General features: G+C 35.0%; 1 protein-coding gene across 5 annotated transcripts in view; it reads right to left on the bottom strand.

The window, feature by feature from the left end:
* The window catches only part of LOC132904862 (cell adhesion molecule Dscam2), a 304,829-nt gene that overhangs the window by 24,215 nt on the left and 254,981 nt on the right, over nucleotides 1–25,633 (bottom strand). For all 5 annotated transcript variants that reach the window (XM_060955649.1, XM_060955646.1, XM_060955647.1 and 2 more), the window contains exon 6: nucleotides 18,005–18,169. In XM_060955649.1, the coding sequence (XP_060811632.1) occupies nucleotides 18,005–18,169 (165 nt within the window). The remainder of the gene's footprint in view (nucleotides 1–18,004; nucleotides 18,170–25,633) is intronic.

Here is a 25,633-nt window from a genome sequence, read left to right as displayed (position 1 = left end):
TCACAACTATCTTCATGTATTAATTCATTTTGTGTGTAATATCTCGTTTCTTTTTTTTTTGTTTTTAATATTTCGTGAGAGCTTGATGGAAAAAATACACCTTTAGACCATTATGCTCTGTACGTTATTTACATTTCACCTATCTTTCCATTGAAAATAGTTTTTATTAACGGTATAGAAACATGTATCTTCATTTTGATGATTATCTAAATAAATTTTTCAATAAATTCAAGCTTTATGAAGCTTTTGCAGTTCGAAAAATTATTAGAATCTTGAAAAATTGTTTAATCGACAAACGAAAAGTGTATCTTTTATATTTCATATCGGAAGAATTGTAATTCGAATTACAAATTAACTTGCGTTACGTACAATTTAAAAATATTAATCATTCAACATGAAAATCATTCAAATGAATATAGAAATCGCAAAAGATAATTAACAATTCACCATGGAAATTAAATAACACTATATATAATGCTTATTAATTTTTATATATTCAATTTAACGAATATAAAATATTATTAAATCGATATAAAATTTATTATAAATAAAAACACATTCAATGCAATGTTTCATAATTTATTATGTTCCATATAATAAATATAAAACGCAGTAACGATTATAATAAATTGTTAAAATGCACGAAATACGCAAAAATATATAAAACATTTAACGTCATATATAAATTAAATTTGTTATAACATCCAGTAGATAAAACAATTTTCTATCTAGCTTCCAATCTTCTAATCTATATTAAACTATGAAAGCAAATTAAAGATTCAAACTACATTAAAACATGTATATCTATGGTAGATATATACACATTACAAACAGAAGATGTCCATTATTTACATGCATTATGTTACCATATTTACCTGTCATTATCTATAACAGATCACAAATAAATCAGGAAATTATTAAAAGAATTTATCTACGATCGCTCAATCGCATTCAGTACGAGAAAACAAAGCAATTTTATTTTGCACATCTTCGTAACGCGATCGAAGCCGATATTCCTTTTGGAGCGCGACTGTTTCCGATGAAAAGCGGCTTCAGGAGGCCGGAAGCAGTCGGCTCGATTGAAAACAAAAGCTGGTTATGCGTGGATTTCATGGATCCGGAGGAAATAACGCGATAGCTTCGATATTTTCGTCTCGATTCCAATCCACGCGAGAGGTTATGCAAAATCCTCGGTATCTGTCGATGAAATCCCGCTGCCGACGTACCGTCAGGCGTGAAATTTTCAATTTAGTCGGAGCCAACGGCCGCTCGATTCGCCGGACCTTGGTTCTTTTCTGCTTCTTTTCAAGATCCTTGCCTCGTCCACCAGATTTCGACTAAGCTGCTCGCGTGTAACTGCCCTCCACGCCAACGTAAACGCTCGGACATTTCGAGTGATCCTTGAATCCTCCAGTTCAGCGAAAATGAAATTACTCCTCATAACGATCGTGATGTGCAGATTGTTTTCACTCGGTGTCTTCGTTTTACTTGTCGAAGCTATTTCGTAGTTTGGATTGCCAGCTTTTTGTATCGTTGGAGTTTTCACAAGTTTTGAGATTCTTCGGTTCTATTGTTATTTGGTATCTTTCTATCAAGGAGCTTTTTGTATTGTTAACAGCTTTGTATTGTTAATAGTTGAAACTCTGTATCTTCTGTATTATTAACAGTATATGGAATTCTATATCTTCTATAGCCAAAGAAGACGTTATTTAAGATTCTTTGCTTTCATTGTTATTTATATCTCTTTATTAAGTTAGTGATATCTTTATATCACTAACAATATGTAGAACTCTATATTCTCTATATTATTAACGATATTTAAAATCCTGTACTTTCTATTGTTACTGACAATACCTAAAATGCTATATCTTCCAAAGTTAGAAAAATAGGAATTCCAAAATCTACGCGCCAGTTTTCCCCAACATTCTACGTCTGCTTTTTAAACTTTTTAAACTTCACGACAAAACATTTTTCTTTCTCTACCCAATAAATATTTCCAATCCATTTCCAATGGAATCGAACGAACCAAAGTAGCTATTTATTACCTCGATCGAACATTCGAGCTGGTGCTTATTTCCTAAGTACGCACACAGTCTTTTTGTTTATTACATCAAATAATGTTTTTAGGCACGAAGGTATCCAACAATACGTGAATAGCCCTGAAAGAAACAGGAAATGAGGTTGCTAGACAGCCCCGACGGGGCCAAGTTTCTTGGATGTGAAAGAAGCAATTTAATATCGTCTCTCCCGACGGAATAAAAATACGGAGATAAATAGCTCGTAACTTGCAGCTCGACAGCCCTATGCGAATCGGAAGTACGATTACTGTCGTCCACCAGTGGGACGGCGCATGCACGTCCCTGTCACGAGGCATCAGGATGGATACGTGGACGTGGAGTCGCAGGAAACGGGTCAGTGGCAATCGATTCGAGCTTTATCGACTGTATCCCTAGTTTTTTCTTTCGTTCGATATTCAATATATATAGACTTTGATAAATATATAAAATTATCTGAAAACTCATTGTCAATCCCATTTTTTAACCGCGGAAGGCGTATAAATACGCCTTTAACTTCGTTACAAGGCGATGTCTTCGTTATTTTCAACGACACGCAAAGATGACGAAGAAATAAATTGTTTGGTAGGGAGAGACAAATATCATGGCGAATAAAAATTTTGTCTTAAGATCATATTTTTCGTGATTTCAAAATGATCGATGTTTTTTTTAAACGGAACCATATATTTTGTAATCCTCTATAAAAAATTATTAATCTACTTATCTCGAAACACTATTAATTTAGTAAATATTCTGACTTTTATTTTGTAAAACTTATTTTATGAAAAAAGGGGAAAACGAATACAAAAATAGTTAGCCTTACGTCTTTCTTTGTTTATTCCCTGAAAATTCCCTGAGTTGTTTCTACTGTAATAACGATAACGATGAATTCATAAATTTAAAAACAAGCTGATTATAAATTAAAGTAAACCGGGTGCGTCATATGCAGTTAACAGCGATTGTCTTCTTGCACTTTATCGATCAATGACAAAAATATCATTCGATCTGAAAACCAGTTTCAGAATGTACCGAAAACGGTACACGTGGCTTTCATTTTTACGACACTTCCATTATCCCCAATATCAGAAGGTCTGACACGTCTTCGAGGCTTCTATCCTCTCGCAGGAACAGGATATGAGGAGAAAAGGGGTCTGCGCCGAGGTCTATCGATTCTTTTTGAAGTTTTTCTTCGAGTCACACCGGCGGCTGTTCGTGTCAAACGTCTGTCGGCCAAGCTTTGTCGTCTTCGCAGCGTCTGGATGGCGCATTTTCATTTTCTCCAAGAAGGGCAACATCCAGCCTTCTTGTCACGTCGTTGTCTCAGACACCGAGTAAAACAACGGAACACACGAACCATTCAGCACTTTTTTCCTCGAAAACATTCGTCCTTTCATGGAGATTCGTAGAGAAAAAGGGGATTAACGTCGAGAAACAATACCAGTTTGGAAATTCTCTGGTAATTTGTTCCAAGTTTCGCGTGCTCTTCAGAGAAACACGTACATTTTTTATAACGTTGAAGATAGCGTGTGACTTCCTTTGTAACATCGTTTTAAGGTTTGAATTGGAATTGTTTGTTATAGTTGTTTCTATTTATTTTGCCATTTTTATAATTGGCCACAAAAAGTATCTGACTGTATTACATATTTATTAAGTACTACTATGTATTACTATTAAGTACACGTATATGATTCAAATACTATATTTAATATATTCTTTATAAAATTATGTATTAGCAAAGGGAAAATAAATTGAGATTTATTTTTAACGAACACCTATTATTGTATTTTATAATGATGGGTCAGTTGTTGACACTTATTAATTATCACACACCACTGTAAAACGTGCTGAAAACGACAAAAATAAGGACGATAAAAATCACAAATATCTGTAATATTTACGTAAAAAGAGTAACTTTAAAAGAATTATTTTCAAAATCAAGTTTAATTATATCCGGCTGAAAATAATAATCGCGAACAACTTCAAGTATTCTTAAACCACAACGTTCTCTTCAAAACTATATTAATAATATAAAATCACTTGATACACATCTGGAAATTTCCATGCTCCAATTCTCGTAGAAGCCTCAAAATCTTGCAGAAACTTGCGACAACTTGAAAATTTCGTTGAACGAAACTTCTCACTCGATAATTACGCTACGAAAGCGCAGTGAAAGACGATCGTTCTTTCGTTCAACCGAAGTATCGAGAAGTTCATATAACGGAAGACGAGGCGTTTACGTAAAAGCTTCGAACTACTTTGTAAAATCTTCGAATGCCCTATGGACGCACGTCCGCGACAGATTCTCCTGGCACGTATTTCAATCGAGCGTTCGTTCGCCTGTGAAACTATCCCATTTGATCCCCTTTTCTTATAAGAACCGAGTCAAGAAAGAAGAATATTATTACGAACAAAGGTGGAATAATTCCACGCACGATCTTTGAACCAATGCCAACGAAATATAGACGAGCTGTTTTTTGAATAATTTAAAGGAGTAATGGAGAAGCAGTGTAGCAGTGACGGAGCTTTTAATTTGAGGAAATTGCTGGCAAAGCTAAAAACTTTGATCTTCGATTAATATCTTCTTGCTGAGTTATAAACGATTATAATAGTTTTGGTTTAGTTATATTTAGTTATATGGTTAATTAGTTTTTGGAAAAATTTATATTATTTTTCCAAAATGTATTATTTCTATTTGTTGTTTTTACTTATTGTTTATATTTCTTTATTTATTATACATATATATTATTTTTCCAAATATATTATTTTAAAATAGTTTATATTATTTTTCTATTATGCTGCATCATCGATGGACGTAAAAAATAGATTCTTCGATTTAGTCTCTTATTTTGTATCATAATCCTTCTTAATAGAAAAATTATAATAGTATTATAATAGTAAAATTATTTTTAAAGTTTGAAAAAGTAATTTCAATTTAATCGATTATAGTTTGTGATATAATCTTTCTTGATGGAAGAATAATCCTATTTTCCGAAGTAATGAAATAATAAAATAACATCCAATTGAATTTCTTTTTCATGCGTGAAAGAGTAATTTAATTTGACTCGATTATGATTTGCGACACAATCCTTTTACGAAATAATTTTTCGTTTAACGAAATAATGAAATAACAAACTGATTCCTAGATGTGGTATTTCAAGCGTAAAAAGGTAATTTAATTTTATTCGATAATAATTTATGACATAATCCTTTGTTTAACCAGAGATTTTGTTTCACCGAGTAATAAGATAATAAAATGATTTTTAGTTGGCCCCTTCGAAGCGTGAGAAAGCAATTTAATTTTTTGGCTATTATAATGCTTGATCTGTGATATTATCGAAACAGTGGAATAACTTTAACGAAGGAAAACATGGTTTATCTATTCTTCCTCTATAAAAACTGATAAATTTTATTCGTACTTTTTCAAAATAGTCATTTATTGCAATGGAAAATCTGAAATAGCAAAATATTTTTGCAATCGCTATTTTTTGTAGACGAAAATCTAATTTTAAATAGAATTTACGTATACAATGTTCGATTGTTGCGGGTAATAAAATCTTCAATCTTTCTTTTAAAAGCGCAATACAATTTTATATATCTGTATTTTTTTTCAAATAAAACACATTGTAAACGTAATTTTAAAGAGCTTTACATCAAATTTGTTCTGGAATATCAACGAAACCACTCGAAGCAGCGATTTGTTCCATAAAATGATTCTATCGTTTCATTCTACTCCTATTCGTTATCGATTTCGTAGGAAACGCGAAGGGACAGTGAAATATTGGCAAATGTTTAAACATGCCAGCAAGTGTACGTTCCATGGTACAAATGCCTCTATGAAATACCGTTCAAAGTCCTTTCTTCGATTGACGTTATTCCGCTTCACGTGTCAATTTTACCTGTCGTACAATTCATTTTCAAACGACGTCCCTCGTAAATGTCTATTCTCCCTGATGCCTTGTAAATACGTACGTATCGGATTTTCATAGTGATAAGAAAAAGTCTTTAAACTATTAAATTGTTCCCATCGCGTCGTGTAGTATTCGCAGCAATACGTATGAAAGTCGATGAAAATGAATTGAAATTACTCTTGATTCTTCACGAAGAAAGTACAAACCATTCATACGTAACCAAATCCTACCGTGATACTCATCTCCTAAATATTACACTTAGCAAATGTATTATACTTCGAATATTTTATGCATTTATAAATATTATAGGTATTTCATCGTTTCCAAATTTCCCATAAATATTTAATCATCAGCAGTCCATTCTTCTCCTAAACCGAGGAAAAAAGTAATTCGCAAACGCTTCCCTGATCGCCTAATCACAATCTTGTGAAACCCACTCCCCTAAATATTAAATATATACTTAACAAGTACCATACTTCGAATATTTTATATACATACTTTTAAATATACTATGTGTATTTTTATACACTTTTATCTAGCTTCACTTCTATGTAAGAAAATTTTGTAATTGAATTTTCGCCTACTCCTACATATCCGATAAACTTGAACCTTGGCACGCGTGCATGGTTTCCGTGACAATGTACAATGTTTTAACTTATTTATATGATAAAAAATTTACAGACCGATACGACTAAAAATTGCACTTTCAATCACCCCGGAAATCTATTAACATCCACAGTTCATCCTCCTTAAAAAAAAAAACTGTTTCACAAATTCTTTCGTAATTACCAATCACGTGGCGTATCATTCACAGCAACGAAATTACTCTCGATTCTTCTCGCGAAGAGTGTGCAAAACATCCATACGTAAACAGACATCCACCCCCATCCGTCCATCCGAATCCAGCACGGGCTAACGGGCCGCTTCTACTCTCGTCCTGTACACGCTCAGCCATTCATGTCCCATACATATTTATGTTGGTCGGTTGCACGTAACAGGTATCACCTTCCACCTAACCTCTCCCTCATCCTCTCTCTCTCTCTCGTCTCTTGTATCAGTACAGGTATACACGAGGCACCGTGTGTCCGCTGACGCAGGATATCACGGTGAACATCACGTCGTGTCCGCCTATGATACGTTTGTTTCGTAACCAACTGGGCCAACATTGTGCATGCTGCACGTCGCGTCGCACGGAAACACCTGCGCGTCCTCCTTAGTCATTGCAACGAGCAACGTTATCAGCGACGCTATCCTGACCCAAGAACAGTAGACGGAGCAGCCTTCGACGACGTTGTATCGCGGCGACGTGCCAACGTCGTTAACGCGTTCGTCGTTAACGGGTGAGGTAAGGGGTGGGTTGGTGACGAAGGTGGATGGCGTGTCTCTTGCGTCTCCGGGGAACGATACAATCGATGGGACGATGGGTTTTCTTTTGTGCTTCAGGTTGGAGTATAGGTAGGGATGTAAGATAATGGGCTTACTACGTGGCGAAGATGATGGCGAGACGCTGTTCGAGAGGGTTGATGATTGCTGCTGAAGGGTCTTTTTAGGGTGCGGATGGATATATCTATAATTTTATAGTTGATTTTCTTATGTTTTAAACAGGTATGTTAATCGGAAGATCTCGTTGTGCAGGCGAGAATTATTGTTTTATTAGTTATTATATTTTTCTAACTAAACGTAATAATCTTCCTTTCTTTGTCACTATAGATTTTCATGTACTAATATCCAAAACGAAATTTCGGTTTATATATCGATATTTAGATTGTATGCGATATTTTTGTATGCGATTATTTTGCATGCGATATTTGTATAAAAATATTTCAATAAAAGTTGAGAAGCGGAAATAAATAAAGCTGCAAGTGATGAAATAAAAATTTCGTGAAAAATACCTTTCTGTTCGCCGAAATGTAGTTTATCGATAGAATATAACGAAACTTATTTATTATAGGTTCTGTGCTGCTCTATATAATTTTACAATATTTTTAGTTTTATATTTCGAAGGTTTGTTAATAAATAACAAAAAGTATTTTATATTTCAAGTGAAAGTACCAGTACACATTTTCTGTCTTGATGGGATAAACGAAGCAGATTTATCTTTAATGTCGATGGCGAGTAATTTTATTTTTTTCTCTGTTATAATTCCTGTTCGATGTCCGAATTCTTTTTCGTTCATTACCTTTGCATCTCTCGTCACTTCGTCGTTTCATTTTTTTCCAACACTCATATTACTCATCACGTTTACGTTTTTCACAGGTATGGCGGGTGTATATATGTATTTATATTACGTTTATTTATAGTATACGCTGTCCGCATGGAGTGGTCACATAACGAATGACGAGCAACGAAAATAAAAATGAATTCTTCTCGCAATCCAAGATGCAACGTACATGACCGAGCACTAGGAGCTCGCAGGCACATTTAGTCTAATCTCGGAGACGAATCGTGTAACATACATCCTATATCACATACGAAATGTTATAAATTAATAACACTTGCCTCCATATTTAGTGATATTGGTTTCCATATAAACGGCCTTCTTAAGGGAAAAGGAATTTTTTTTAAAAAGGCACATACAGTTTTTTTTTATTTCCACCCTTTGATTATTTCGCTATCTAAGCTCTTCAGGAAAATGGTACAAACGATGCTTCTTGGAACAGATGTTGAGAAATTATTAGCAAATTGTTAAGGAATATCATTGTAAGAAATTTTCTGTTTGCTGGAAAAAGAGAAGGATATGTACAATTTTGTTTCTATGAAATCAGTTATTGCAATTATCGAGTAATGCAATGGGATCCAGTGATGGTGCAAGTTCATGGCCAAGACTCTAAGCTCCGAGTTTACGAAGTTTCAGAGTTTAACAAGTTCCGTGTCTATCGAATTCCCACGAGTTTGGAATTGTTTTCGCTTGAACTTCTAATTTGTTTTAATCGCGAATGCTAGTCATGATGTTCCAGTTAAATTGATTTGTTTAACCTATTTTTTTAATTTCTTTGAACGTTTACGAAAATTTGATAAACGAAGATAAATATGAAAAAGTGGCTGAAATATTAATTATACTTATACTATACTATTTGTTGTTTTATTGTTGTTGTTATACTATTTGTTGTTATACTATACTATATATACTATACTATTAATTATACTTTTGTATAAATATTATAGATAGTATCAAAATAATGTGCAATTGGATAAATGTAAAAAGATTAGTTTTTAAGTCGTAAAATTACTATTTTAATTACTATAAACCCAACATTTTCACTTCAAAAACTGACCTGCCCGAATTTAAATTCTACGATTGACTTTATTCCCTCCGATATTTTTTATTTTATATATCTCGTATCTTATATGTATGTGTATTAATATTTGAATAAAAATTTCATTATGTCCATTTAATATTTAGGCAAATTTATATATATAATAAATATTTCGAGGTCAAACACTTTTCCATGTCACAATTCTACAGAAACATCATCTGTGTCATAACTCTCTATGTAACTTCTGTAACATCTTTTCCTTTCTTCTTGTAATTCCGCATGATTACAATAAATTACAATAAAGCAATAAATTAAAATTTGAATTCTCTTTGAAAAGGTATGGAATCAATTTAAACACAAATTATTTTATCAGCGAAAGTGGAAAAAATCCTTTCATAGCCATTCAACAAACAGAACCAGAATTATCCTGAACCAAATCTCGTGCACGGTCCATCGACCGGAAGCTGGTGAATGATTCAAGCCTCCATCTTCCGCCAGTCCAGTAATTGGTACTACTCCACGAGGACGGCTAATGTTGACATCTCATTCTCCGGTTCAAACTAGCTTCCATTTCTATTACCGACGTTCCTCCAACTTAAAAATCTTCCTTTCCGACAGCGAAGCTTCGCAGAAGCTGGCCACCTTAAGCGTAAGTGTGTCCGCACACATTTGCACAGCAACTTCTCCGTGCCTTCTTGTTCTCTAGCTCATCTTCTTCTCCCTTTGCGTCGTCGCGTTACGACTTTATTTCTCTGTACCTAACTTCGACTTCTTCTTTCGCTTTTGCTTCCGATTCTTTCACGTGTGTTTACTGGTAGACTACTTGTATCGTGGAACTACAATTCGTCCAGTGTGTTTATAGCGTCTGTTCGTTTTACTTTGGTTTTAAATCTAATGTAGCGAGATACAGCCGAGGACGAAGATAAGTGGACAAATAACGAAAGTAGGTATCCATGAAGTTTCATTAAGTAAGGCAAGTTTAGATAAAAATTCAGATATTAATTTTAATTATTTATTAAACAATGTGCGTACTATAAAAATGTATATACAGAACCTAGTCGAATAATATGTTAATATAATATAAAATATAAAAGCGGCTACTACGTGATTCCATATGGAGGAAAGAATAAGAAAAAATGTAGAATAAAATTGTTTCACTCTCGGCTTAGTTTCCAAGAAAATCCAGTTTGAAAATTTATCAAGTATACTAAAAACATGGCTAATCCTGGACTTTGAAATTAAATAAAATTATATAGGGTTCTACTAAAAGATCGTGGAATCTGATAAAAGAATTACCTCGTCTTGAGATAGCGTAACTTTCTTCTGAAAAGTTTTTCTATACAGTAATTAATAAATCAGATATTTTATGTGATCCCACTTAGCTGAATCACCCTGTACCGTAGTCACGGATTGCCTCGAATTAACTCCTGGCAATTTCGAATCAATAACCGTTCAGTTTAGAGATCAGAAGTATGAAATTCCTTTCTATTCTCATAAGAATCGCAACATCTGTAGGGGATGTCCTCGAGGGCCCTGTAAGGAATCGTTACGACTCCTATGGAAAACTGAACGATAAACGTTCGCGTCGAAGTGGCGCGCTCCGCCGGTTTTAATATCGGCAATAGAGAAAACAAATATGGCCACCGGAAGAAATATGGAAATATTCCGGGGGAAAAGCATTCAGAAGCGAACATCAGCCATGACGAGATGGTAATATACCCTCGTGCACGATGCCCCTCTCTCGATTGCAAACAGTGGACGGTTTCGTGACAAAATGTGGACAAAGAAAGAGGATGGGAAATGGACAGAGGAAGCAGAAATGGAGGGGTAGCCTTTAGAAAATATTCAAACTGGAAAGGTGTTTTAGTTAGGGGACGAAAATTAAATTTGTCTGAATGGTTCTTGGGAATTTTCAAAGTACATTCTTTTGATTTTTGTTTGTTTGTTGCGTTTCATGGGGCATGTCTTGATTAATCGTTGAGGTAATGGAGTTTGAGAAGTTATGGTGAAGTTGGAAAGGATTTTTTGGTACTTTAGATACCAAAAGAAAATCATTACCGAAAGAAAAAAAATTATTCTTTACACCTTTTTTCAAATTCCTTATAAAGATATACTGTTACTTCTTTCGTTATATTTTTAAAACTTTCCAATTTCTAACAACAATTAAATAAGTGTCCATCACGAATTAACAATCTCTATCTTCCAAGCAGTGAGAGGCCAATCAATCTCTCTAAACTAATTAATTGCAAACACACAAAAGACGAATTATCCATCTTTCCACCATTTTTCAAATACATTACCAATAAATTCTATTATCTCTTCTGTTACATTTTCTTAATCCGAACATCTAACATTAATTAACATCTTCAGGCTTCTAAATATCTAAAAACCAATCAATCTCCTAAAACTAATGAATTGCGAAGATCAATCTCTCCAAACTAATTAATTACTCCTTTCCAGTCACATTACCGTAAAACCTGAAATTTCTAACTTCGTCTAATCCCGATCAAAATAAACCAAAATCATCGTGAAACTCTCAAACTATTTAAATTCACGATACTCGCTGGCCAGTAAGAATAGTTGAATTTTCAGTCAGCTTTTTAATTTGTATCGGCGGTGCGTGGCATGAATTTACGAATAAATCTACTGAAAAAGAAGTAAGGAGATTAAGTTTCGAGTAGGGTGGCGGTATTTTTCCCCGAGGGTGCTTCGAGGATTGTTTATAGAAAGGCACGTAGCGAAAGTCTCGCGCCGTGGAAAATGAAGTTTGAAGACCTCCACTTCTCTTTTTCTTTTTCCTCTTTTTTTCGTCCTCTTCCTCTCTCTCTCTTTCATTTGATTTTCCAGCGAGACTGTTTCGGAGATTGTTTATGCAGGATCCACCGATGAAACTTGCACGCGTGTCGGGTATAAACGTTTAAACTTCTCTCAGCCACTACGTTCGGCTTTTTAATTGAAATCAACTCCTTTCACGATTATAAATCCATACACGTGGAGAACTTCGGCTTTAAACGAGCGGATGCAGACTAAAAAATTATTTACGAGTTCGATAATGGAAAGCGTGTTATATTGACGAAGTTTTCTTATGTACAAATTTTGTAATACGTTTTTACCAATTTTTTTCGGTTATATAATTATATAACGAATGTATAGTACTTATGTAACTAAGCGGCTACGAAAGTACTTGTACATATTTTTATTTTCCAATGAAGCTTTTTATCGGGTTTCACAATCGTTTCACGTAAGTACCAAATTTTTATAGTCATATGAGAAGTATTACGAAATGGTCCGAAATTTAACGTGCCTGAACTTAATTAGTTAATAAATGTTATAATATATTCAATGGTGTACAAATACGTTCTATAGTCACTATACATTTATCCGTATGACAAGCATTAAACATAAATATTCATACTGAATATTGAGATTTTTGGTATAATGGATAATGGACCATTTGAATCTATTTATGTTTTTTACGAAATATATACTTGCAAGAAATATTTTGTAATTCCTATGGAGATTTTTGAATCAGTTTCAAACTTTACCAATATAATCATGATAATTAAGATATTAGTACAGCGCTAATGGAATTTCGAAATGTCTTATGTAACACGCACAAGATATTCACAAAAGGTCTACGAATATCGAAATAATTTTGTGAGCTAACGTATATTTATTAGAGTAATCCAAGATACGTAACTAATGTTAGATATGCAAATATAATTTGTGTTTAATTAAAATAATCCGAGTCAGCAGATTTAATGCTTTAAGTCCTTTAATTACCGAGAATGTTACATCACTTAATTTCTCGACTTCCATCATAAATCTTCATATCCGTTAAACCTCTCGAATAATTAGTGTCGGATATGTAAGCATAATTAGTGTTTAATTAAAACGATTTGAGAAGATTTAATGCCTTGTTACTGAGAACGTTACATCATTTAATTTCTCCACTTCCATTACAAATCTTCAAATCGGTTACATCTCTCGAAATTTCACCCTTTCAAGAAAACTACACGCTACAACACACACGTCATCTTCGTGCAATTGCAAGAAGCTCGCTTCCATCCTCATCAGAAGCTTTCTTTTGTCAACGCTTCGCACCTCAAAGATCTCTAAACATCCCTTCGAATATCTGCATCCTGTCTGATGTTGATCTTTGATCCCTCTGATGTTTGATGTAACAAGTGAAAAAAAAAAAAGAAAGAAAGCGAAGGAGAGTGAAAAAGAAAATGGAAATTCGTCGTCGACGGCGGATAAACGAAACATCGCGAAATAAGAAAGAAAATGGTAGCAGGGAAAGCTTCGAGATCGTCTGAAACTGCTTTGTCGATTACGATGTGCTGTCGATTTGGATTTAACAACCGTTACGCTGATGAGACGCATGAGAACACGCGTCGTCGCCGTCGCCGTCGTCGTTGAAAGGACAATGAGGCACGGGAATTGTACAAAGGCATAAAGCCGGAGAGAAGCACGGCTAAAACACGCTTGAAACACGTCTGAATCGCGCGTGCTCCGCTGTCTGAAAAAAACGGAAAGGAGTCGAGCATCTATTTCCGGTGCTGGGACGTCCCAGCCGACCAGAGAAGGGGATGCGATCGTTATTACAGGTATGAGGCTAGTTTTGTTTTAGTTGTTACTGCATAAAGAGATTGAAATGCAAGAACCGAGAATGCTGGATTAATAACGAGCATCTGTACATTTTAGCTTTTCATTTATCTGGCATATTAACTTGAAGAATAGATAAATCTGATTCTCTCAATATACACAATCCGTCATTTGAAAACATTACGTAAAATCTTATATTCATAAAAATCGATTATATATACATTTCCTAAATGTAACACTTCAACTGGACGAATAGATGAAAATAATTTTATCAATACACATAACCTGGTTTTTAGAAACGAGATCAAATTGTATTTTAATGGAAATCAACATAAGAAGCTTTCTTAAAATTTAGGATTTCAATTTTAACAAAGTAAACAAGGATAATTTCCTCAAATATGTACAATCCACTTTTGCAAAAATAATGTCAAATCCTGTCTCAATGAAAATCAATATAAAAAGTTACATATACCGATAGAATTTCATCATCCATTTCTTACTCGTTTAATTATAAGCTACATAATTAAAAGAAGTTTTTTCAAAATACATAAATAGACGTCGTTCGACTCTATCGATATCCATTAAAGTGTCATCCAACGTTTATTCCCAGTTCAGGCACGCAGACCGTTTAAAAACTATCAAACTCCGTTCACAAGTCCTACCTACCACCTGTTCGAAACACGTCCATCGAACGAACAACTTTGAAACAACTCAACAGTTAGTTGGCGTGTTATATTCCGCCCCATTCCTCCGCTTTCCATCTTTTCAACTTTATCGTGGACTCGTGTTCCTTTCGTCGAAACCGTTCCCGCCATCTTCTTTTCCCACGTTTTCTTCTCGCGATCGAATGTCATCCTCTATCTCTCTGGGGACCCACTGTGTTTGTACTCTATTCAGGTGGATATTTTTATGCTTTGTTGGACTCGTTCGATCGTGTTTAGAATTTCATGGCACGAAACGACGATTTATCATCGTGTCGCTACTGATCGATTCCAGATTACATTTTTTGCTCGATTTCCGTTTGATTCGGCTGTTGGAGGTCTTTAAACCTTTGGAATGAGTTTTGTGAGAAGAATATGGTGATAACATGTGGACGAAAGAAGAGATTGCATTATAGTTTGACGATTTTGCTGGTTTCTCGTAACGTACTCATGTTGTTAGAATAAACAACATATTTAAATTTCAATTTGCCGCGCGTTAATCGTAGTATGCAACTCTCGCTTCCGATCAAATGTGACTCAAAATAGGATAGTGAATTGCAGAGTGAAGATAATGAACTGCAGTGAACGAGAAGAAAATTGTGGAAAGTAAGAGAAATTTTTTTAAACTGAATGATACAGTTAAGAGAAACGATAAATAATCTAGAAAATGGCGCTAGAAAAGGTAGAGGGAAAAAGAGGATGCGAATAGATTTTCCTAAATTAAATAATACAGCTAAGGAAAAGTTGCGAATAACGCAAAGAATATTGCGAGAAAAAAGAAGGAAGCGAAAGAGGAAAATGATTTTTAAATTGAGTATATGTGTATTATAGCTAATTTTATATAACAAAATAAAATTCATAAATAATATAACTTCGAAACGTCTAATGTTAAAGCTGCATTATTGTAAATTATTGAAATTTGTTCAAAATCGTTTTAAGAAAGCAATAAACTAATAAAACGATATTCTTTCAATTTCTGAGAATTTGATCGCAGAAAGTTGAACGTTTCACTTCACTTGCCGCGTTAGAATTTTTGTATCTTGTATTTTGAGACAGTAACAGTTGAATTTAATCGAATTCTTAATTTAAATTTGTTCTTTAATGCTTAAGTCAATAATTTGTCGTTATTTGTTCTCCAACATCAATTAAAATTTTAATAGCTTTATATTAATATGCTGTGAGAAATGCACAATATTTACGAGTTTTTTATAATACGTGTATAGTAATTATGAATATTTTTAAACATTTTCAATCAAAAAATGAAAAATTGAAGGGATGTAACATCGCCGAAAATACGGTCGTTTAAGGATCGAATTCTCCTGGTGAATTCCCGTGGAAAACTTGTGAACTTTAACGAACATATATCTCGACGCTGATATTTTGTTTTTAAATATCAACAAAGGTGCGCCGTTTGTCAGCAATTAAAGTCAACTATGTCACCAGAAAGAGCGCGCTTTAAAGTAGGTTATTTTTTATTTTTTAGAAATACCTAGACAGCGGAATGCTGTCGGCCATTTTATGAAATATTTTATGGAATATTGCTTCGTCGACAGGCATTCTAATTTTTACGCTCTCATTGTTTCACGACAACAGGAAAATATTGAAATATTTATCATTGTCGTAAACGTAGGTAATATAAATGTATGGGATGCCAAAAAAGTATTCTTCGTGGCTTTGCAAAGTGATTCTACACTTTCGGGTCGATGGAAATCTTTTAAAAATGTGGAGCATAAAATTGACCTTGAGTATTAATTTGAATGCAGAATCTTTTTCGTTTGCATCGTATGGTACTCATCACGAGGAACAAAAGTCTCAAAGGAGCCACGGATCGTAAATGACAACTTGGAAAAAAATATTTAAACTTGTATTAGTCTCCTTAAACTGATTTTATTTATTATATCGAGGTAATATATGAAAAAACAAATAAACAACAATATAGTGATAGCATAATATATCAGTAGCATCAGCTCTCAAAACCATGACAAATACTTTTTTGACACGTATTCTATCATCTGTAGATTTGAAGAAATGATTATTTCTTCTTCAATGTAGATGGAATTACTTCAGAACTTGTGTTTGGAAGTATCTATATATAAGTAGTCTTGAGTACTTGCACAATAAGTAGAGTGATGTATCTGAGTAACAGATACTTTTCAAGTAGGTATCTCATTAACAGATTTGATTAATCATATTAAACCTGCTAAGTTGTTTTGGTGGTTTTCGACCCAATTGTATTCTTCTGACGTTACGAAGTATCTGGAGTTTGGACTAAATACGAAAGAAGTCTTATTCAAGTGCAAGATTTCTCGTTTCATTTTTATGTTAATATCTTCTCCAAAAATATTACAACTTCTTTATGTTTACCAAAATGAAAGCAAGATTGAAATACAAGAATTGGAGAATCGTTGCAATGTTAATAGCAATGGCCAGCAACTGATCTTGTACTTTAAGAGCTCGTCCAGACGATATTGGTTTTCGATCGATTGGATAATTGTATACCTAACAGTCGAAAACAGCGTTCACACAATTCCTTGTTTTCGCTAAAGATCCTGATTACTTGCTTCATTTGTTCGTCTATTCTGTCATTTACAGTCAAACAGGATGGACGTAAATACATTTTTCATTATGTTTTGATATTACGCTCGTAGAAAAAAGACCATCAAAAAACATTGGTCACAATCTATTGTAAAAAATAGACATCAATGTGGTTTCTATCAGATGCTCATAATTCAATTAAGAAGAGATGAAATAACATTTTTTAACTATTTTCTTCTGTCAATATTTACTATTTAATGATCTGTTGAAAAGAGTGGAGAGGGGTTTAACAAAGTCAAAATCTTCTTTTAATGAGATAAATATCCCCTTCCATTCTGTTTCTTTGTTTGTTATTTCTTCTATGTCATACAGCGCGTCTTTACTTTGCTAACATGATGACAAAAATCTGTATTTATTTCTGCCATTTTCCACGGTTCGTGTACGCTCTCCTCTATAACTCTTTCATAAATACAAAAAAAAAAAAAAAAAAAGAAAAAAAAGGAAAAAGAGTATCGACCGTTCGGTTTTATCGTCCACTTTATACCATCGACAAAACCAAATGTCAAAAGCGAGCGAATCGGTGATCTCATCGAATGCACGGATAAGTAAATGTGCAATTACACAAATAAACAATTGAATCGACAAGTGAACAATTCGCCGTAGTGTGAAGTAGCTATTATAGTAACAGCTATTACACAATTCATTGAATCCACTAATGCGTATGTATTGAGAGCTGAACATGCGACGTGAAATATAGAAATGTGTGGACGTTGATAATTCGACAAAATTATTGAATCGTTCAAAAAAACCATATCGTCCGGACGTAAAGCTGTAAGCTATCAAAGGCATCTAGTAGCAAGTATTACTTCTCTAATAAACATGAAACATATAAACATATGAAAGAAAGCATAAATATATTTTTAAAGAACGTTGACACTCACCCGTGTCCGTGCTTCCAGGTAGAAGAATGGCATCGTCACGAAACCAGGAGGTGACTGTCAGATGTTCCTTCACGTCTTCTCTTGCCGTGCAAGATAAAACCGCGTTGCAACCCTCCACCACCGGAGACCTGTTCACCCTTACATCATACCCAGGTACTGTCAACACTGAAATTCGAGCACAAATTCCAAATTAGAATTATTAAGCTGTTCGTAGCGAAATTGATGAGAAAATTTAAAGACAGTGCAGAATTAACGTTTGATTAAATTATCGTCGATATTAACCCTTTCGCTTCGGCAGTCCAGTCCGCCGAAGTACTGTTATTGAACAGAAACGCGCGCCAGAAATACGCACAGTGTGCGTGGTTGCTGTATATACGTTTCCCTAAGTCTTAAATAACAATAATTCTTGTAAGAACCGTATATGAAATATCGTTTCGCTGTCAATGGATTTAATAGATGTTTTAGCATGAAACAGTATACGATCGATTGGAGGTTTGAAATATATTGCGTGAAACGTTCTGATGCTGTTTCAATAATAAGTAACTTTAAGAAGTGATTAATCCAATATGTCAATAAACTCAACAGAAGATGTTCTGCCGATAACGAAAAAATATATTATTGACTACAGATAGCACTTGTATATGCATCATTTGGATGCCGAATATATGGGGTGCCGGACCCAGGAGTCATCGCGTGGTCACCGCCTATATGCGGCGCTCGTACCCACAGGTCATCTCGTGGGTGCCGCCTATAAGCTGCGCTCGAAGCGAAAGGGTTAAAATTCGAGCAGAAGCTCTAAATTAGTACTATTAAGCTGTTCGTAGCGAAACTGGAGAGAAATTTTAATACAACGCAGAATTAATATTTTAGTGAATTGCGTATGACTCGTTTCTTCCAATGTAACTTCACGTTTTCAAACGACTAATACTCGTATTTTTCAGCAACGAGTCGAAACGAACAATTATTAATACAAACTTGGTAACCAGACTTGACAAAGCGTAATTACCCAATGCTTCATTAAAGTTTCCTTTTTCTCCATCTTTTCTTCGTTTTTCTCTGAGCTTTACGTTTAAAAAGTTTCATCCCTTAAGGAAAAAATGTTGCTGCAGATGTTTGCGCTGCTGTTTGCGTGGATTAAGCGGAGATGAAAGGGAAGTTTGACAAGTTTGGGGTTGTAGATTCCTCATTCTTTAGGAATCGGAGACTTCGAAACTGAGTTTATGGTAAGGGGTGAGTTATCGATTTGTTTTCGAGTGCGTTTTGTCGGGATTCTCTTGAGTGGATTAAAGTTACGCGAACTTGTAAAGGTCTTTGCTTTTCGAAGGTACAGATTTTTGTCTGTTTCTTTGTACGTTTCGAAGTTTCGAATCCAATCGCGAAGTTGTTTTGTACGTTGGGTAGCAAGTTTCTGATTGATAATTAATGCTCTAAACAATACTTTAAAGTAAAGTTTTATCTCCAATTTGTATTTTTCAAATAATATCTTTTAAATGTTAGTCAAACATTAGTTATTTCAAATCCTACTTCATATCTTTCATCTGTTATTGATAAATTTAATATTACGTACATTATTATAAGATTATCCAACAGGACTTTGCGTTCGAACCTTCATAATCATATTCCAGTAATATTCTCTATCTTTTTTTAGTTACAACAACAATCTTCTCTAACAGCCAAATATGATGTCCTGCTTGTAAAAGACATTTTCTAATAAAATATCGCGATTTATTTTTATCCAACGTCACAATGTAGCCATATTAAAATAAATACTAAAAATCTTCAATCAAAAATCATCTCAGCGATGCTCGCAAAATACATCGATCCACAGCTGAAGTCAATTTTGAGATTTACGAGAATGTAGAGAAATAATCTATTGCAAGGATCAATTCTCATAAAACTATCGTAAATTATTACCCTGAAACAAAGTAGAACAATCAAGTACGCTTGTCGTTCTATCCACACGATCCAAAAGAAAGAATCGCGACAGTCGTTTTCGCCCATCCGCTATTTACATAAATCCCCTTCCGGACGAGGATTTTTCACAGAGCTCCACGTTGTTTACCGACACGTTTCGTTCGAATACCGATGCAGGAGCTATAAATCACGCGGATGGACGTGACATCCGTTTCCGACCCGACACGGAAAATTCTCAGAGTAAAAATCGACGATACATCCCGGGAAGACGTTACCACCCCCGCAACGCCATTACGTTCGCGATTCCACTGTTAAATCGATAAAGTAGTGGATCGAAATCTTTCATTCCCGTGTTCCAATCTCCTTTCGCTACAATCGTTTACACGATAAAGTTGCTTGAGCGAATTTATCAAGAGTTATGTATCGAGATAAAATATAATCGTTCATGGAAGTATTTTTGGAGTTTCATTAATTAGAACTGCAGTGAGACTCGATTATCACGGTTATATTGATAAAATTTGAAAAGAATTCAAAAAGGTACAGTGATCCGTATTAATTTAATTTAACTCGGATATTTCATACAGTTTAAAAATTATTTAGCTTATTATTTTTATTTAGAAAAAGTATATGCATTGGACAAGTAAAATATTTTTCCAATTATTTGTATTAATATATTAAGGACTGATTAATTAACTCGTTGACTGGAGACGATTTTCATTCCTTTTTATGTAGTAACCGGGATAAAGTTTATTTCACGGTGTATCGTCAATAATGCGTTAATTATCAGACATAAACTTATACAATAATAATTCTGCGCACACCATGGTGCCGGAATATTAATGCACGCCTTTGTACATAGAAGCCACAGGATACATATTTAGCGGACTTGTATATTTCGAAAAGTTCATATATCGCTATGTATACCGACGATAATAATTTCGATTAAATCATATGATTTTAGAGTTCTCTGGTTTAATCTGTATTTATTATATAATAATAATATTAGTGACATTTATCTTATAGCTTGAGATGATAAATTAAAGGAGACAAATTAAATCCAACCAATGAAATTAAATAGCCTGATTTGAATTCTATACATTAAATTATATCACTCGACGATACCAGCTAAAGGTTAATTATTATCCAACTTCCAGTTACGTGAAATCAGTGAACAACAAATGATTCTCGATTATTACTATTTTCACGTTCACGGATTCGTTTAGGTTTCCTCGGTGAAAAGAAAGGAGGACGTTTGTCGAGGTAAATTCCGTAGCGGAGATAAGATTAGCGTCGCATCCGGAAATTCGTTTTCAGCTCCAGCAGTTCCGTCGCCGCTCCATTTATTCCCAGATCTGACAGGTAGCTACGATATTGCTCTTAATAGCACTGTCAGCTTGGGCGTCACGCTGTTACGCGTCTCATTTCGGAGGCACAATTTAAGTATTAAACGTAACGCGTTTAAGTCACTCCTTCCCTGCTTCTGACATTCGAAAATTTTGCAATAACCCGGCTCCTCTCTTTTCCACGCTTTCCATCCACGGAAAACGCTGTTGCACGACAGTGAACAACGTCGTTTAAATGAATTAGATTCAGTTTATAGTGTTAATTTAATACCTCCGGACAAGGTACTTGTCTGTCATCCGGATGTCAATTTCAGTTCTACGTTTGATACAATGTTATTTCGATTCTAAATTCTATTAGGCTTCTTCTTCGTCTATGGTTGATGGACATTCGGAACTAATTAACAGTTACACTGTTGCAATAAGTTACAAATTGGACAATGTTTGGTGTTATTTTTTAGTTGGATTTTATTCGATTTTGTATTTAGATTTATTAGTTTTCCTTTTTAAGTATGGCAGATATTTGGGATAAATTGAAATTTCTAGTTGAGTAGTATTTTGTGTTCTTTCCCATTTGTATATTGTTTGTTGCTATGTATGGAACACGGAGAAAGAAAATTCGGCGAAACATCGGCGGCATTTAAATAAAACTACTGACAGTCCCATCGTTCGTCTTTATGAAATGTTAAAAAAGAAGAACGTGTCTATCACAGAAAAATTTGGTAGCACGAGAGTGAACAGAAAACAGTGGAAAAAAGGAAATTCGAGGAAGCGTCCAATTGCATTTTGGAGATATGAAAAATGAAGAAAGTAGAGTGTGTCGTAAAAAAATTTGAAACTGAAGAAGCTAGAAAATGTTGGATATAAAAGAAGAAAGTTGGAGGAAATATCGAGTCAATTACTTTCTGCTATCGTAAAAAAAATTAAGAAAATATCCAGAGACAGAATGTCTCATAGAAAGAGTTAGTGGAACGGAAGGAGCTAGAAAATATTCGAATATAAAAGAAGAAAATTCAAGGAAACGTCGAGTCGATTGCTTTTTGGAGACGTGAAAAATTAGGAAGCCACTTGGAGAACGCCCCGTGACTGGAGCTGGCAAATACCTGGATAACGATCAAATTCCGTCGAAGGGGAGGAAAACGAAACGAAACGTGCAAACGAGGCCAATATGCGCAGATCTCCAGCGAACCGGGCAACGATATTTCCCGTGGATTCGCAGCCAACCCCAGGATTAAGTTTCTTTTCGATTCACGTTCCCTCGATATCGTGGTGCAGCCTGCAACGCCTCGATTTCTCTCGGTTAGATTGACGTAATCTGTTGAGGACAGACCGATCATCCGCTGAATCTTCAATTGGAAACATTGTCAAATATTTTTGTTAACTTCTTTATGTAGATACTGTATCGTTGAAATTATTATTATTTATTCGATGGTGCTTGACGTAATTATGAGGATAATTCTTTGATATAATTGAAGACGAGAATTTGTTGTTTGTTTTCGATGATGTCTTTCTTTCTGATATTTTATAGTAAGCTGTTGAATTACGTATTGAATTATTTCATTGTTCAAATTATTGGGTTCTTGTTTCGTTATAAACTTTTGGATACGAAGTTGAGATTCTATTGTCGATGACAAACGAAAGACAAACTTCTCTATAACTCCAAAGACAGTCTTAGAAAACATTAAATCAGTGCAAACCTTGTTACAAAATTAGCCAATCAATGCACCGATCTTTTATCAGCCACTCTTTAAAAACGAAATTTATAACAAACAGTAATATTAAACAGTCTCAGAATTGTCCAAATTAATCTCCAAATCTGATCCACCAATTTATATTTGTAATTGTCAAATTATACCATTAGACACATACTTCTGAATGATCTTAAATCTAGACAGTCTCGTCCTATAAACTCCAGGTTAATGAAATTCTAAATGGAAATTTCAACAACACCGAACAAATTTCAAGATCTTTTTCTTTTTTGAAAGACACGATATTACACAACAAAGTCTAATCTGATCCCGTGATCTAGTGAAAAATAGTAATAATCGAGAATCATTTGTTGTTCACTGATTTCACGTAACTGGAATTTGGACGATAATTAACCTTTTTAATGCGGTTGACGCGACGTTAAAAATCTCTTAAGAAAAGAGAAAAACAGAGGAAAGGAGAAACCAAAAATTCCAAACAAATTTCCTCGACGAACCAAAATAAAAACCATTTCTCGATTCATCTCAGAATCAATTAATGATCCATTCGTTCTCGGTGCACGATGCTTTGCAGTCGCTGTCGGAGGTCATCGTCGGAAGTGGCGTGGCACGAGCGCTTCCCGGGATGCCCTTACGAGAAACCCGCGCCAAGTTGGCCGGAGAGAAAAAGAAAAGCACGTAGAAGGAAACAGAGAGAGAAAGAGAGGAGAAACGGCTCCCCTTTTTTCTCCAGACAATGCAGCTCTTCTCGGGAACAAGTCCTTTGGCGGACGACGAGGGTCGAGCCGATGTCATTTCAGATAAATTCCTCATCGCTTTTCAGCCGGGTCCAGGCCTCACCTCTGTATCTCGGCCCTTTCATTCCAGTGATACCGTGCATCGAGAAGAGAGCAAGGAACACGTGGAAATCAGCTTGCATCTCTCCTCTTTAATCGTGTTCCTTCCTTGCGGTTAGTTTGATTTTTTTCAGGTGCGATGAGTGTTCTTCTCGTTTCTTTCAATTTCATGCAGCGGTATTTCTTTTCTAGCTTTGTCATTGACGTTTATAATACGATTGGTGTTTGGTGGTTTGAAGAGGTTGTTTTGGAAACTTGAAAAAGTAGTTGCACTTGTTCGTTGCGAGAGCAAGCAATTATGTGAAATTATTCATTCGTTTCTTGTACTCTTCACGATGGATAGTACGGTTGATGCTTGTTGGGCTTATGAAAGATTGTTTTAGAAAATAAGGATTTTTCTTTGGGAATTTTGTTGTTTATCGCGGGAGCAAGGATTCGAGAAGTCGAATTCTATCTTTCCATTATAATCGAATGTTTTATCTTATTTAAATTTGCTAGAGAGATCATACAAAATTACCTTTCGTTTCTACAAAATTGTATTTTAATAGTATAAAAAAAGTGATATAACAACAGTGTTTCGTTTTATAATAAAATGCAAAAATAATCTGTTCATAGATATTAAAATTGTATTAATAGAAGGAAGAAGGAAGAATTTAAGAATTAGTTGTCGAAATCTTTTTCATATCAGAAGAAAACAAGAACAAAACGAATTTCTTCCTTAAATTAGCTGAAAATTAATTCTTATCGAAATACAGAATCTGTATATTCTACAATTCAAACGAAAATAATTTCCCTGAACTAAAAACTCGCTTTAAAAATTTATCTTTTTTAAACTAGCTTCTAAACAAATTTTTAATTAATTAAACTACGCTTAGGAATAACCCCCTGCCGTTATATCTCAAGAATTTCACCAAAAACGATCAATTTTCCTTTCACTCGTTACAGAAGCGACAAAATTAATAATATCCGTACACGAGAACCTGCAACTCCTCCCCTAAACTTTGTCTCACATTGTCCGCTATCCTTCCATCTGATGAGCCAGCGATAATTAACGCGCGCAGCAGTTTCTCTTATCCGGAACCGCGGCACGAAACGCAAACTGCTCGAATTGCAAGCGAATAGCTCGGCGAATATATCCCAGTGTCCCCTTCACGACCAATTAACCGTTTCATTCGCGGTATCCGCGTCGGATCTGGCCTGTAGAAGACGCTGCGACATCCTCAAGTACGTCTGTCTCTATCTTCAAGCGCGACACAGACGTACGAACCGGAAACGGGACGGAAATGGTACATGTTGAGGTTGAAAAGGCGCAGAGTTGAAAAGCCTCGGCTTGAAAAACGGAAGGAGAAAGACACGAGAAATACAGAGGGCCAGGCCTAAGGTCCAAGCATCGCGAGGCAACCCTTCTGCCCACCCTTTTACCACCCCTGTTTCTACAGCGGAAACGTGGAAAGAAACAGAGAAAAGGGTAGGAAGATTGAATGAAGATGGCGAGTCCTCTCTGATATTATCGAGACAAGAAACGAAAACGCTACTTTCACAAACTAAAGAGCTAGCGCGCGAGAGAGAGAGAGAGAGAGAGAGAGAGAGAGAGAGAGAAGGAGTAGAGTTTAACCAGAGGGAGGGAATCGAAATGGGGATGAAACGCAGAAGAGCAGAGGTGGGGATGAAATCTTGCTGAATGCCGGGTCACTCGTTTAAATAATTAAACGCGTAATTACCGCCGGCTGGAACACATTTTAATGAACGGTGCCTTTTCCAGGAAGCTCTGCCCCGTCTCTGTCTACCTAAGCTAAACCGTCCTCTCCTGTGTTTTTCTGCCGGGCTGCAAGA

The sequence above is a fragment of the Bombus pascuorum genome, chromosome 3 (assembly GCF_905332965.1).
Source record: "Bombus pascuorum chromosome 3, iyBomPasc1.1, whole genome shotgun sequence".
NCBI lineage: Eukaryota > Metazoa > Arthropoda > Insecta > Hymenoptera > Apidae > Bombus > Bombus pascuorum.
Note: the sequence above shows the minus strand (reverse complement) of the source record. Positions and strands in the feature narration are given on the sequence as shown.